Source organism: Lepisosteus platostomus, chromosome 11 (assembly GCF_059453375.1).
Source record: "Lepisosteus platostomus isolate fLepPlt1 chromosome 11, fLepPlt1.hap1, whole genome shotgun sequence".
Classification (NCBI taxonomy): Eukaryota; Metazoa; Chordata; class Actinopteri; order Semionotiformes; family Lepisosteidae; genus Lepisosteus; species Lepisosteus platostomus.
Window position 1 is genome coordinate 43,012,896 of NC_142621.1, and position 15,776 is coordinate 43,028,671.

Here is a 15,776-nt window from a genome sequence, read left to right on the forward strand (position 1 = left end):
AATATTGCTGAAGGAGCATGTTGGCGCAGCCCAGGGCATGAGCTCATGCTTCTTGGCACCATAAACCTTGGCCATACTTCAGCTTGCAGTGACCAGATATTTACCACAGGTCTGCATTCACATCTGTGCCAGCCATACCCTGTGAGGGCAAAGGGAGATGATTCCAAGGCTGCAGCTCTGCCAGGAAAGACGTGGGTGGTGTTGAACCTGGCCACTGGTCTTTAAATCCCCAGGATCCCCACTGGGCGCCGCCTGCCTCCACTGAAGAACACTACCACGAATGTGTGAACTTCCAACTGAAACCACCAGGTGGCGAAAGGGATCTCCGTACAAGATTCTGATGGCAGTAAAACGTGTTCAAGGCTATTTGAAAGGTAAGTAGCCATATCATATGTAAACGTTTACTAAAATGACAACCAAATTTTGCAAGCAAAATGATCATTAAAGGCACTGTCCAGTTACGTTACATATTTCATTTTTTTTGTCAAACAAACAACAGTTTTAACTCTTAAAGAGACTTACAGCCAAAGAGAGACCAGAAACTCAAGGCTGTGTTTTATTGCCAGATTCTGCTGCTGTTCAGAGGATGATACAAGACGTGTAAACATTGTGAGTTTACAAGGACTTTGCTTCAGGGAAATTTCATAGAAAACATGCTCTCAGGGGAATGGAAAATACCACTTCTCCTCACAATATGTGGTATCATAAGCAATGTGGGGATGATTTTGTAACATTTTGTTTCAGGAGGACAACGAACAGTCCAGTGGAGCCAGATACTGTACCAGCTGACCCCTCTGTCCAGACAGACAGGCCACGCATGTGACAGCATGCACTGCAAACTCCTTTATGCAGGAGGGCAGGGTCAGGTCACTGCCCTGAGATAAGGCCACTGCTGATAAATTGAAACAAGCGGCCAACGTCTGCAGGTCACCACATTACACAATGTGCCACACCTTCCTGACCGCTGAGGCACACCGACGAGCCCGAATGGCTCTAAGGTAAGACTGAGCACAGAGGAGAGGACACAGAGTGAGAGTTTCACTGCGAAGGTGCTGTAAGCCAGTCAATTCCTGAACACATCATATACTGAACAGACAGGGGGACGAGGCGATGGCAGCTCTGAGAGCCGGGTAGCGTGAGGGCTCCAGCCAGTTAAGCGGCGAGACTGCACAATTCCTGAGGGTACGGGACTAGTTCTGAGAACAGGGAAGTAGTCGTGTTGAACTACAGGCCTGGAGAGGACACATGGGCCCCCAGCTTTGGAGAAAGCACAATGCATCTCTGATGACTGTCCAGGATTGGGCCCTCTTGGGAGAAAAAGAAAGTACACAGACAATGCAGGCACTGATTAACGGCAACACTGAGGTTGAAAAAAAAAAAAGCTTCTTTCAAATACGGGCTTCCGGTGAGCACAGTATGTGACTTTTTGTTTTGTAGGAACGAAAGGTTGGGTCTAGAGGATAATACATTCATTATGCGCCACAAACTTAGAAGTACTGTGTCGCACGGAGAGAGCAGGAACTCGCCAGTGTCCAGTATTGTGCTCTGCCGGCTCTATTGTAGCTTCTCTGGAAAGCACCCCACCCTGCAGAATGGGGGTACCAGGATCAGGCACAGAGCGAGGAAAACAGGCTTCAAGAAGAAAAACCCAGGAGCCCCAAGAGTTTCATCCTATGCATTGAGGCTGGAATGGGCACAGAAAGGCTGGCAAAGCCACAGCTAATGTGGTTTTGCGTAAGGCAACGATGCCAAGTCACAATACTCAGAAGAAGTTTCACAGAGCACTTAGATATTGTGCTGCATTACACCCTAAGGAAGTTCCAAACAAAGAAAAATCAAAGCCACGCAAGCATGCCAAAAACGTTATTCATTTATTCCAATTAAATATGCTATAAAACTATTTCAAGCCCTCTTTAGAAAGATTTAATTAATCAATTCTGCATTGAGGCATACGCGTGCACACAACTGTAACTGTAACGCCCTATAATTTATGTTGGCTATGCCATTACTGAGCAATTTCAGGTGCAACAATTCCAATATTATTCTGCATCATTTCAACATTCATGTGCAATACCTTCTACCAATGCATGCAAGTACGCATTTGTCCTCGTTATTTCAAAGCAAGCGCACACAATTAGATTTTAACTAGGAATTATACCAATGACATTATGAGTTAAATAAATACTGGTTAATATTACTATGGTAAAAGTTTTATAATACTAAAAGGCTTTTACAAGAGTAAAATAAATTAATGCATATTTTAAAAAATTTGAATAGTAGTAGCCCTTTGCAATTAATAAGGGGAACCTGTCAACGAAGGGTGCCAGCAGTTCAGCAAGAAGTGCTTAACTACAATACGGGCTCCCATTGCCAATATGGCACACCCCTTCTCCTTTACTGGAAATGCAGACAGCTGCGCTATTGAATTTCACAGCCCTACACTTCCACCTGCTCTTATTAGTCTGTCTGGCACTGAGGCAGTCACCCTGACACTTACAGTGGCTTTGAGCCGGAAGCAGGAGCCTAACTCCTAGTTCGTAGTAAAATAAGTAGTTACTCCAAAAATGTCGTTAACAGAACTAATGGGATAAAGAGCAATTGAAAAAAAACGCGATTTCATCTTGTATATAACTCCACGGAAGAGGCTGACCAGTGCGTATCCTGCAGAAAAACACAGAAAGATGCATTTATCTTAAAAAATACAATTAGATCAATGCAAAGCAAGTTTCAGAGTACAAGAACTTAATAACTACATTGTCCAAGAGTGAACAAATCTTCAAGAACATTTTAGAAAAGTGCAAGACATGCAACTAACTGCACTGATGTTAACATTATTGAGACTGACAAATATTGCTCAAGGGTCATTCTGTGACAAATTTGTTCCAAAACAAATTGCATTTAAAAAGCTAACAGGTTTGATTTGTACCATAATTGGTCCTTAGTAACCCTTTCAGAAACAGTTTGCATTATTATGCTGGTTTTTCCACAGCTGGTCAATAATAGCTTAATTTTGTTGAAGCTTAGTAATGCTAGTAGTCAACAGTATTGCAGATGTAATGTAACTGGCATTATAATGTATTATAATGCATTTTAGAAGTACTTCAGTAATGATGTTGGCTTTGTAACTACACTGTATTATAGCTCTTATTGATTAGGAATACTGATCTATGACCGTATTTCTCAATATTTTTTATGTCAAGGACAGGCTGACTGACTGCCTTTCTGAAATGTCCCGGGGTGCCTGATCTTTCTGAAGTCCAGGCCATCCTAGCCTGTTTTCATTATGGTGGGATATCATCATATAACCTTTTCCATGTGAACCCTACATGCTAATGCTCCATACGAAATAAACATGTACAGTACATGTGGTCAATAGAAAAGCTGAACATTCTGAAACAGGCAAATTAAATCACGAACACCCCAAACAAAATATACACAATGACAGCGCCCAACGCGCACCACTTTATGAAGTCCCACTTGTTCAATAACAGCATAAAAACAAAGGTTTACCAATATTTTAATTTTAAACTGTCTCAACCAAATCAGATGAAGAAGGTTCTGAAGGCAAATCCAACAGAGCAACGCTTAAGCATTTAGTGTGTTTTAAAACAATATTTAAAGCATCAATGACCGAAACAACAGCCAGCATTCTAGAGGAGAGTCCTCACTTGAACCCAACCTCAACTTTACCCTGAAATGTCAGGCTGGAGGGCAGACAGAGGCCACTGTTCCACACACTTGCTAAGCAGTGTGCTGCAGGTTGCAGGAGAGACAAAAAAACCCTCACCTCTGCAAATTTACAACATTTAACTTTATTTAAAAATTGGATAAAACTGAAGAGTATGTACATAAGGAGATACGACCGACAGATGTGAGAGTGGCTCAACGTCTGCTCATGTTCCATTACAGAGCGGAGATAATGAAGCAGAGCACAAGAATGCTGAAGAGCAGGGTGGGGGTTTTCTGACCAATAAACACACACACATTTAATCAAACTTTTCCCCTTAAAACTGTGTTGAAATGAAACCTCACACAGACCGACAAGGAAACTGCCGAAGATTGGTCAGGATTGCTCATTGAGAAGCCCTGCTCTGGAATTCAACGTTTCACAGTTGTTTGTGATTAAATGGGAACCGTGGTTTGCCACGTACACATCTCACGCTCATTGTTTTCCTTGTGTCACCAGTGATTTATCGAAGACCAATACGGACAAGGCTGCACAGCAGCTCCTGGTTTCTGCAATTGGCACCTCAAATTTTGATCCGTCCGCTGCAGTGAACCAGTTCCCCCAGGACAGGACTTCAGATTTAAAGAAAAACTTCAGATCTGAATCCTTGGATGGATTGTGGGACAAATCGCATTCTCTGAGACATGCACAGTTCCTTGCATTACTCCACAGGTGAGTATTCCAACATTGTATGGTATGTTTTGTGGCCTGTGTACTGTCAAATTTATGCACACCAATTAAGAAGAAACACAAAAAAGGACCTTCTAGAGACATATCTCCTTTTTTAACATTCTAGGAACAAATGAACTTGTTATTATTCCAGGATAAATCATGAAGGGCAGAAACACAGTACATGCATGTCTTTCAATATGTTACTGTGCTTAACATTAAGCCTATTTGGTGCCATTTACTCCCCTTGATCTTGGACAATTTTAGCTTCAAATGGCTGGTGACTGACGCATTCAGTCTCAACAAACCACTGTAAAGACAACTAACAATCCTAAAATTCTTGCATACCTCCCTTTCCCCCAGAATTCAAGAGTTCTAGGTCAGGAGTCAGCCACTCCAGTCCACTCCGTCATTGTTCCAGCTGATCCTGAAGTACTTAAGTCAATGCTAAATCACCACTTTCTAAAGATCATCTGGAAGACGAAACGGAAAATCTATCCGCTCCTAGGGACTATGGCTGCCTTAATCACTTTCTTTAATAAGGCTATGGAAAAATAAGATTTATATTAATACATTTTTTTTAAATCATCACTTGTCAAAAGTTATAATACAAATCAGGAGTTACTAATAAAGAGGTTTTAGAATAGGGGCACCCAACCTATACTCCTAGGAGCCACTGTCTCTACAGGTTTGTGTTCTTTCACAATTTTAATGACCCAGTTAAACGAATTGCTGGCCTAACCGGACCAAGTTAACACCTCTTCCCCAAGCACTGCTGATTTAAAGGCTGGACTGCAGCCTTCCAGCACTCGAGCTGGGCGCCACTATTTTTAGACAACGCTGAAGAGACATTACCCCTCCTAAAGGAAATCTCGCCATAAACATTTTCTGGTAAATGCAAAGGAAGTGGAGGCATTTACAGCAATGTAATTAAATGCCAGCTCTGAAAATAAAAATAAATGCCCCTTGATGCTGTATTACGTCAGCCCTAAATCTGTGCTGCTTTGTCCTAAAATAAGAGCTGGAAGGGGATTCTCTCCTTGCAATTTCACTGGATTGCAGAAACCCCCTTATCATTGGCTGCATTGGAAGAGCCAAGTGAGCCTGTTCTTCCACCACGGAACAGTTCATGCATTCAAGACTTCAATTAAGTAATTAAGCTTGGTTGGAAGGAAAACCAGGTGTGTGGAGTCCTGGACCAGGACTGGGAACTCCTGTATTAGATCATTCCTGCACTCTGCTTCCAGTGCAGTTTTGCCTCCATATGTCATCGGACAATGAAACAAAGACAACCTTCGCAGGCCTATACTGAACACCGGCAGTGGAAACTGCTGAATCAGTCAAAATGTTCTTGTGTTTTAATAGGTTCTATTTAAGATTGACTTTTCTTTTCGTCTCAATAAGTAAACAAGCTCCTCTTCGATCACCTTGATTTTCGACAGAAGACTTGATATTGTGCTCCAGTACCGCTTTTTGACCCATTAAATTGTATAATCCTAACTTGCAAGACAAACAACTCCATCATTTGATATATTTGTGTGATATTTCTCTTATAAAAAAGATCATCAAACGGGGCGAAACTTAACACCACAGATTCTGTTATCACAGATATTTAAGTTTTATGTGCTGAAGTAAACGAAATTGCACAGGAAAGTCAACATAGTTTTTGTAATACTTTTCGTTTGTGTAGTTTTGAGACCTGTCTGCATTAATTGCAAAATAAAATCCAAAATTAAAGGTAGGAAAATTGTAATTGCGACAAAAATCATAAAAATATAAATGATAAAAATACGATGCAAAAAGTTTTCCTCTCAAGTGACTCCTGGAAGAAACAGGAGTTTATATCTGGACCTACAGCGACCTCAGGCGGGAAGAAATAATATTGCAGGTCTACTTCGCTCTTCTAGCAATAATACGTGCGCCTCGAAAGGAACTTCACCCTCACAAAGCAACAAACTCATTATCAGGAATAGGTTCTGGGGCCCCTGCAACCCTGTAATCAATAAAGTGGATAGAAAATGCATGGATGGTTTCATCAGCAGGAGGTCTGTTGGGGTACTCACAGCCGGTCACTTCTGGAACCGATACAAGCTGTACTTCTGTGATGCAGTTTGCACCTGAGGTCTTGCAGGACTTTCTCCTACTCCTGTCATAAAGCCTGGTCAGTATAAAGCCTATTGACTGGTCTCTGAACCCTAGAGTAGACACACCACGTCTTCCCAGCTCACTCCACAGACGTTCAGGTGAGTTCCCAGGGACTTGAACAACAAAGCTCCATGCAGTCAGGCTGCCATCAGTCACTACAAGTGGACTCATCTCACGACTGGATGTCCCCATCAATTGGTCTGTGATCCTCAACAAGCTAGTCCACCATTCTACACAGTTGTGCCACACTGGCGTCCATCAGGTGGGTCTACAGCAGGGCTCCCCCGTCCTGGTCCAGCAGGGGGCGCTGTGTCGACAGCAGGGCTCCCCAGCCCCAGTCCAGCAGGGGGCGCTGTGCCGACAGCAGGGAGTTACAGTCCTGCTCCTGCAGGGGGCGCTGTGCCTAGAGCAGGGGTTCCACTCACCTCAATTCAAACGGGTGTATTCTTGTGATGGGTTGACATCACTCTCCCCTGGCGGTCAGGTCTGGTGCGTGTTCCCAGTGAAATCCTGCACAAAACCATGAATAATCTTATCAATCAGTCAATATCCGTGATTTTCACTTGCGGATAATGAAATGTGTAGAGAAGTACAGTACTTTCTTTCCACTTTTTAAAAGTAATCCTACGGTTCCTTCCATCATTTGTTATGCTGATAGGATTTGTGAGGTATTTAGATTATAAATATAAAACGATAAACAACTGGCAGCCCACATGAACGAAGTACAGTAATACCTTGTAAAGTAGCTGACAGGCTGCAAGCAGTTGTCTTAACAGTTTAACCGCGTCTATTTTCTGTTGTCGGACGATAAGTTTTAAAATGAGACTCTAAATCGGTTTTACTTCCTAAACCAGTTTCACCGTATCAATATCACATGCCAAATAAGCTTACTATACACAGTACAAGACACGTTCAAATTGCAAAATTGCACAAAAAAATGATCCCTCGACCCATCGACGGCGCCCGTTCGACTACACTTGCCTTAAACATGACTCCCTACAGCGTCCTGTGATCGCAATTGCAATGAGCCAAAGTTCATTTTTCGAGAGAAGCAAAAACAGCCGAGGCGCCTTTATCCTCTTTATTCAAACAAAGAAACATGAATTTAAAACCTCTAACCTTCTCGGCGCGCAGACTGCTGCATTGCAGGACCCGTCGAGCGAATATTATTAACGGCGGTTCTGTGAAACAGTGGTCTGTGCACGGCGGTGCTGCAAGGGGCACTTCAGTCAGATACTACTATGAGCAAACTCAAGGTGCAGATCGGATACACCCAGGCTCGTTTCCAGTTCGGACTGTAGACCTCCGCAGCGACACCGTTACCAAACCCGGACCTGCGATGCGCCGGGCCATGGCTGAAGCCGAGGTCGGGGACGATGTTTTTGGGGAGGATCCGACTGTTAACGGTGAGAGAAATGCCCCCCCTCCTCTCCTCCTCACACGCTCAGAATATATAAGATAGTTATTAAAGCAGGCGGGTTGTTCCAGTGTGTGTTGTTCGAACGACACAAAACTGGCCGTTTGGTTTGGATAACTGAAATGTCACTTCCAGTGAAAAACGTCTTAGCCCATAAAACCCAGAGACCTCGAAAGTCATTTTTGAAGAGTGGGGTAATTATGTAAACTTACAGGGTCACAATAGTCACCATCCCGGTTCTGTAGAAACACACTTGTTCCCCCTGGGGTATTTAAACACTCAGGACAGACCAAAGAAACAAGTTAAACAAAGTCTAATCAGGCAATAATACCAATTACATCATCAATTAGCAGTGGAGAAGGGTAGCCATATCACCCTGCAACTCCCAGCTAGCAGCCCACTGAAGCTCAGCAGCTGTGAGCCTGGCCAGTACCTGGAGGAGAGGCTCCTGGGAAAGCAAAGGCTGCTGCTGCAAGAGGTGTTAGTGGGGCCAGCAGGGGGCGCTCACCCTCTGGTCTGTGTGGGTCCTAATGCCCCAGTATAGTAATGGGGTGAAACATAAACCCAAGGTCCTGACTGCTGTCATTAAAAATCCTAGGGTGTTTCTCGAAAAGTGTAAGGGTGTTACCCTGGTGTCCTGGCCAACGTTTCCCCTGTCTTTTACCAATCATGGCCTCCTAATAATCCCCTCTGTGAATTGGCTTCATCATTCTGTTCTCCTCCCCGCTGGGAGAGCTGGTGTGTGCTGAGCGCACTGGTGCACATCCAGGTGGGGCTGCATACTGGTGGTGGAGGGGAGTCCCCACTACCTGTAAAGCACTTTGAGTGGAGATTCCAGGAAAAGCGCCCTATAGGTGTAAGGAATTAATATTACAACTGTTATAACTCAGCTGCTCTAAATGGTCTACTTTGGACTAAGTTTCTTTGTGAGATGTGGTTTCTGGCCAGATTGTTGGCTATAATGTTGCTTAGGCTTAGAAATTGCCTCGCTTGTCTCCAGTAGAGGGCAGAAGCGGACAAATGTCACAATCAAACGCTTAAACCTCCAAGCAGCTTAATTGCACACTGTAGAACTTCCCCTGTAGAGAAGTACCCTGTGAACAAGAAAATAGAAACTTGGTAATGACCAGCTGGGGATCTGAAATGAAATATGACTCATAAGCTGTTTCAGGCAAAAAAAAAGCCTTTTCTTCTTAGCAAAGTTAGAAACGGGCAGGCTGTGGTCTACAGATGATTAATTAAAATGTCAACAGCTTTCCTGCCTTGTAGCCTGATCTTGTTAGCTCTCACAGGCCCTGCAAGGCTGAGCCTGCTCAATACTGGAATGGGAAGCCTGAGGAAAACTGCATTACTGCCTGTTGTTGTCCGACCAGTAGGTGGCGCTTTGTCTTCTGGCCTTGAACTTCCTAACCAGCGCCCCAGTATGGTGATACTGAAGTGTAGGCACTGCAGCCCCGGGGAAAAGATTTTAAACAGAAGTCCTTATTCGTGGTCATTAATTAACCCAAACCCCTGTCCGTACGAGTAGGGGTGTTGATCCCTGGGTGCCAGCTCAGTTCCACTCAGGGTTTGAGCAGTGTGGCCAAACCCCAGTTCCCCTTAATTGAACTGGGGAAGCAGTGTCTCGCTTCTTTCCCTGATCTGCTGTGTATTGAAGTTAATGGTTCTGAATGATTGCTGAGGGTCACCCAGGTGGTGGTGCAGTCTTGGGGGGGATGGGCTGGGTGCCCTCCTCTTTCCAAAGCACTTTGGAAGTGCTTTACAAATTCTAAACAGTGAGCAAATAACAAAATATGGATTAAAAGGGTTTTGTCATAACGGGCAAATTCTTATTCTTAACTTAATATCGGTAGTAATATAATAGAACATTATATAACAATTAGGGATTAATACTGAGCTTTAAACATCTGTCAGAATCTGCAGTCATTTGTATTAAAATGAGGAAAAATGAGAATTATCAATATGAAGAGAATATGAAATATATCATACTAAATCAGACCCCCAAATACAAATTAGAGCTGGCACAAACACACCAGGGCATAGTGTCTTGCACAGGCGTGGCAGTAGTTAGACTGACACGAATTACAGAGGGAATCATGATCTGCGAGTGATCATAGGCCCTTGCATGAGTATTTATGTGAGCATCAGGACTTGTGTGTTATGTGTTTCCCCAGAACTGCAGAAAAGGGCAGCTGATGTGTTTGGGATGGAGGCAGCTCTGTTTGTCCCCACTGGAACCATGAGCAATCTCATCGCAGGTGAAACTGAAACTCGAACCCGCATCTGCCTATGTGATTTATTGTGCTTGCAGTTTCTCTCTCGATTCACGGCGTAATAAACAAAGCAGGTTTGTTTTGCTAACAGATGTCCTGCATCGGTACTGTGCTGCCGTGTGCCTGTGTGTGCATGACTGTGTGTGCGTGCTTATATCTCCTTCAAGTCATGGTGCACTGCTCGGAGAGAGGCGATGAGATCATCGTGGGGGATCAGTCACACCTGCACGTCTACGAGCAAGGGGGCAGCGCACAGGTACAGTATGTGACATCTGACCCTTCACACCCCTGCCACGTGTCCTGGTGTGAGGTGGGAGAGGAGGGGGCAGCCCATCAGACAGTTTAGGGGCATCCATAACTACAGGTGTCAGCCCTGATTGACAGTGTCTGTTTGCCCAGGCTCACTGGCTCAGCTTTAGCTTCAGGGTGATGCAGACTGAATGGTAATGTAGCCAGTAGTCATGTTAAAAATGCACCATGGTATTGTTTAGGGTAAAAAACATGGTATTGTTTTTTACATTTCTTGTACCATAATTTCTTTCAGTTTACAGTATTTTTAATCCCACTTTCTAACCGAATTGTAGAAGACAGGAAATTATTTTTTGTTAACCTGCGCAGTCCTATAAATAAACAGTGCACAGCGTGCTTTGAGTTTTCACACTCTCCCTCCAGCCTCGCAGCTCATTATTTTAAGAAGCACTCCAAAATACGTTAATTGCCGAAGCTCAATTTTCGCCTCTTCTGTGTTGCCTCGTAATCAAATCCGCACCCCTGTGCGTCTCGTTTCCGCCCAGCAGAAATCATGCTCCAGCGCCCCTCTGATTTGCCCTGCCGTCAATTTATGAAGGTGTTTATTTTTCAAAAAATAACAAGAAGATTGCATTTCAGAAAATGGGGAAAAAAAACAACTTTTATCAAGGTATCTTAGTGTTTCACCCAGCAAAATATTTATTTTACCAAAAACAGTTTAAATGCTGAATGCCATCAATTATGATTTGATTTAGAGGCGCAAGTCCTAAATTAATGACCATGAAGAAGAAAACACATGATCTGTCTAAAGCATTCTGGGATAGCAGGACTGTGTCGATCACCTCAGCATGTCTGCTAGTGTTCACCTCTCCTCTTCTTTAATCTCCTCCCTGCTGCCTCCTCTCCTGACTTCTGCTCCGCTCGCAGTGTGCAGGCGTTCACTCCACTACTGTCTCCAACCTCCCTGACGGGACCTTTGACCTGGAAGAGATGGAATCCAGGATCAGGCACGGCTACCCTGATGCACATTACCCCCGTTCTCGTCTGGTCTGCGTCGAGAACACGCACAACATCTGTGGGGGGTGCGTCCTGCCTCTCTCCTTCCTTCAAGAGGTGAGACCCAGGGGGGTCAGCCAAGCAAACTGTGTCTGCAGCTTTCCTCGCTGACCTTGCCTTGACCGTGATGTTCCCCTGTCTGGGAAGGGGAGAATCATATCTTACAGCAAATGAAGTCTTGGCTGAGTCTGTAAGGCCATGTTGATTCTATACTTTCAAGGGGGAGTTTTTTTTGGATGTGATAAACTGAGCAAGTCTGGAGGCCAGTAACCTGGGAGGAGGAGTATTAAGAACGCAGGGCTGAATAGATGTTTATCACAATGAATTAAGTCAGACTGAACCTTGCCGCATGTCAGATCTCAGCTGCTGCACGTGCCTCGTCTGAAAGCTTCCTCTCCAGAAAATTAACTTACTGAAAAATGTTTCCCCCGTAAGATCTGTTTGGCTTTGCTTTAACAGATGTAGCAAACATGTTGTGCAGTAGGGAAAGAGCAGCTGGGATAAACATAGACACGATAAGAGCGAAGTCTGGTATTTATTTTAGGAGGCACTTGTTTCATGAGCAGCGCATATTCCAAAGGCACACGTTTCCTCGTGCACAAAAGAGCAGAGCTCACTTGATGATGCCGTGTTGTAAGAGACGCACACACCGGCGTGCTGCTCAAGAGCAGGCCGCCCTGACTCTCCCGGCCTGAGGTCTGCGTGCTCTTCTGTCTTTGCCCCCCTCAGCTGCGCCTGCTGGCTGACCGCTACCGCTTGGCCGTGCACATGGACGGAGCGAGGCTGATGAACGCGGCCGTGGCGCTGGGCGTCCGCCCTGCCCACATCCTGCGGCACTGCCACTCTGTGAGCGTGTGCCTGTCCAAGGTAACGTGGCCCCGATACCCAGCGCAACACAGGGAGACGGCAGCATCAGAACAACTAGGGCTAACGTGCAGGGAGGTCCGTGCTGAGATGCAGAATCCTTTCCTTATGCACTGAATTGCCATTTGCAGAAGGTAACAGGAACCTCTCATGGTTTTCGAGTAAAATAAAGGTGCATTGTCACAAAAATAATTCAATGGTATGGTGGAGGATGGTGAACATTATTCTTGGAAAAGGACAACAGAAAGGTACAATGAGTAGCACAGAAAAGATGTGTTAAAGCAAAGCAGGCATTAAAGATGTTCGAGTGAGTGGACTGTTGGAGTGATGCAATCAATCTCCTGCCTGCATGCAGGCGTCCCGGTGAAAGTCTGTTGCCACGGTCTGCCTGTGTCTGCGCTGACGCTCTGTCATCGACAGGGGCTCGGGGCGCCAGCCGGCAGCCTGCTGGGCGGGCGCAGTGAGTTTGTGCAGAGAGCGGTGCGTGCCCGCAAGGTGCTGGGCGGAGGGATGAGACAGGCGGGCATCCTGGCAGCAGCTGGCATCATTGCCCTGACGGACATGGTGGCCAGGCTGGAGGAGGACCACTGCAATGCCAAGGCCTTTGCCAGAGGTGCGTTCTGGTAGCCGGGAGAGCTGGAGCACACAGGGGGGGGGGGGGACAAATTCAGGAAACCACACTGGCACAGCAGAGTACTCACAACTGTTTCACATCTGCTTTTTCCTTTAACAAACACTTTCTTCCACGAAGGCTGAAGAAAAAAAATCATTTTGAATCAGTATTCAAAGCACACTTAGACTTTATCAACAATAAAACAAGTGGCAAGACAGAAAAGTGAACCTTTACAAGCCAGGGTCTGGATTCCTAGATGTTTTAAAACGTAAACGTGAGAGTGCAAAGGGCAGTGGGTAAGTGTAGCGTTAGTGACAGGACAACTATCCGCGGTTTGTCTTATCTGACAGTCCGGAGTGGTAAAAGAATGATCCATCCTCATCCCCATTGTCCCCAGCCTTACTGCAGAGCGACCCTTCCCTGTACCAGCTGGACCTCAGGGCTGTGGAGACCAACATCGTCCGCTTCCGCCTCTGTGACCCCGGCCTGACCCCGGAGGAGTTCTGCCAGCGGATGGGAGAGGCCTGCGGCGAGGAGGCGGAGTCTCTGGGCCAGGCGGTACGCGTGCTGATGTTCCCCCACGTGGGGCGCTCGGTACGGGCCGTGTGGCACCTGGGCGTCAGCCGGGAGGACACCGAGCTCGCCATCCGGAAACTGCGCTACGTCACTCAGCGGTACAGAGAGGAGAGCTGCCGGCACGCTTGAGCCCCGGCAGTGGACAGATGTCGCCTCCGGGTGTGGATATCGGAAGGAAAGGGAAAGGGCTGAGCTATTTTTAAAGAAAATTCCCTACCTGCGCGTGATCCCGCTCTACACAATTTCCTTAATTGCTTCGAAATGTCAGTCTCGCATGAAAGGCAGACGGCATTTTGAAATCGTGACTTTTGTAATGTAGTAGATTTATTGGGGAGGAAGATGTCTAAATTGGAGCCTAAGGGGTCACAATTAAAGTGAAGAATAATTTAAGTAAGGAAGAGGATTTTGCCTTAACCTGCCGCTTTTATAGCCAATATAGCACTTATATAGCGCTTTTCTGGACACTCCACTCAAAGCGCTTTACAGGTAATGGGGATCCCCTCCACCCCCACCAGTGTGCAGCCCCACCTGGATGATGTGACGGCAGCCATAGGGCACCAGTCCGCTCCCCACACACCAGCTCTCAGTGGGGAGGAGAGCAGAGTGATGAAGCCAGTTCAGAGATGGGGATTATTGGGAGGCCATGATTGGTAAAGGCCAATGGGAAATTTGCCCAGGACACCAGGGTTACACCCCTACTCTTTTCAAGAAACACCCTGGGTGCGGTCAACACCTTCACCTGTACATCTCAACTGCCTGGGAAAAGGTCAGTGATTCATGAGCATAGTCCAATTGCACCCATTGTTTTCAAAAGGAAAATTCAAATATTTATTTCACAGAAGAAATGCTCTAAAAAAAGATCACCGTATGTCATTACACTCCCTTTTCGTGTTTGAAGTGGAAGGTGGCTGCAAGAATTCGAACATCAAGGCACAGAGACACAATTTCATTGTACTCTACGTGTGTGCATTCAAAATGTACTGGAGAAGGATTGAGAATTTGCTCTCTTCCTTTTTTTGTTAATGACCCTGGTGTAGGTTCCTTACCTTGACCTATTCATTGAATAGTTCAGAAACCCACAGGTTGCGATGGAACAGGAGATGTGGGACTGGTGCAATCGAAAATGTCACTCAATTAAAAAAAAAAATCCTGCGTGGGACCGGAAACCACGAAGCCTGAAACAGAGGCTCAGAGCTGAAGAAGCCCGTAGCACTTGAGACACATTTGTAGGGAATGGTGAGAAGGGACACTTGGAACCTCGCTGTAGAGTACCTGCCTGGCAAACGAATAAAACAAACTGCAGTTTCTTGGTCTGTTTCTCTGGATTCTGTCATCTGAATCATCACCCTAAAGGCACACACAAGTCACCTTGAATAAAATGTGTCTGTCTCCTGAAGACGTCAGTGAGCATCTGAGTCTGACCAGCAGTGCTTGTTCATTGTTAAGGTTCACTTGGCCTTCTTTGAGAATGTTTTTTTAAGTGTAAAGCAGTCCATTGTGGTGCACTGTCCTTGATATTTTCCTTGAGCCTTTCCGTTGGAGTGACATGTCTTTTAAAATTGAAATTAATATACTTCCCCCCCCCCCCCATCTAAGCAGGGAAACTGCAGACCATTGATTCAGGGTCACAGACAGTGGATAAGGACCTGCATCTCAATGAAGAAGATATGCGTTAGAAGCCATGAATGAATGAGTTGCTGCTGAAAAAAGAATCTGATTCTTTATCAATCTAAAAGAAAAAAGAAAAAGTAATGAAAGAAAAAAAAGATTTTTCAGAATTTTCAGCTGCCTGTTTGCTCAATGCTTTGCTGAGAATTTATCATGAATCTTTTGAACTGCTGCCTCTATCAATCAACGGGCAGAAAGTAAAAAAAAAGACTTTATGTACTGTATAGATTTGCACAGACTACAGTGCAGTTCCTTCTACTCAGAGAATTGTTCTCACTGTGTATCTCCCATACTGCTGGTTGACCTTCCAATGATGACATCCCTGGCACAAATTTGCCTCCTGTCCCACTGTCCTGATAGTTGTCAGAGGGTCCTTAGCCCTTGACCAAGGAAGACCAAGAAACACCAAGGCACCAAGAGGAGCCCATTAGGCCTATAGAAGTTGTTTGGTTGTTGGCATCTAATTGATCCAAATATCTCATTCAGCTGTTTCTTGAAAGAATCCAGGGAACTGGCTAC

General features: G+C 45.2%; 1 protein-coding gene and 1 long non-coding RNA gene across 3 annotated transcripts; one reads left to right on the forward strand and one right to left on the reverse strand.

The window, feature by feature from the left end:
- Window positions 1-1,852: 1,852 nt before the first annotated feature.
- Window positions 1,853-7,778, reverse strand: LOC148652736 (uncharacterized). The gene is made up of 2 exons (XR_015925409.1): window positions 7,661-7,778; window positions 1,853-7,051 (listed from the first exon to the last, which is right to left on the reverse strand). It is a non-coding gene; the product is annotated as an uncharacterized LOC148652736 (long non-coding RNA).
- On the forward strand, window positions 7,641-15,370 carry tha1 (threonine aldolase 1). Of its 2 annotated transcripts, XM_088599841.1 has the most exons (7): window positions 7,641-7,947; window positions 10,133-10,216; window positions 10,399-10,487; window positions 11,408-11,593; window positions 12,266-12,403; window positions 12,821-13,013; window positions 13,411-15,370. In XM_088599841.1, exons 1-7 carry the CDS (start codon window positions 7,641-7,643, stop codon window positions 13,716-13,718), a joined length of 1,305 nt encoding a protein of 434 aa, XP_088455967.1. In that variant the 3' UTR covers window positions 13,719-15,370. The 2 variants fall into 2 exon arrangements, with proteins under 2 accessions (XP_088455967.1, XP_088455968.1); XM_088599842.1 differs by lacking the exon at window positions 10,133-10,216.
- The last annotated feature ends 406 nt before the right edge of the window (window positions 15,371-15,776 follow it).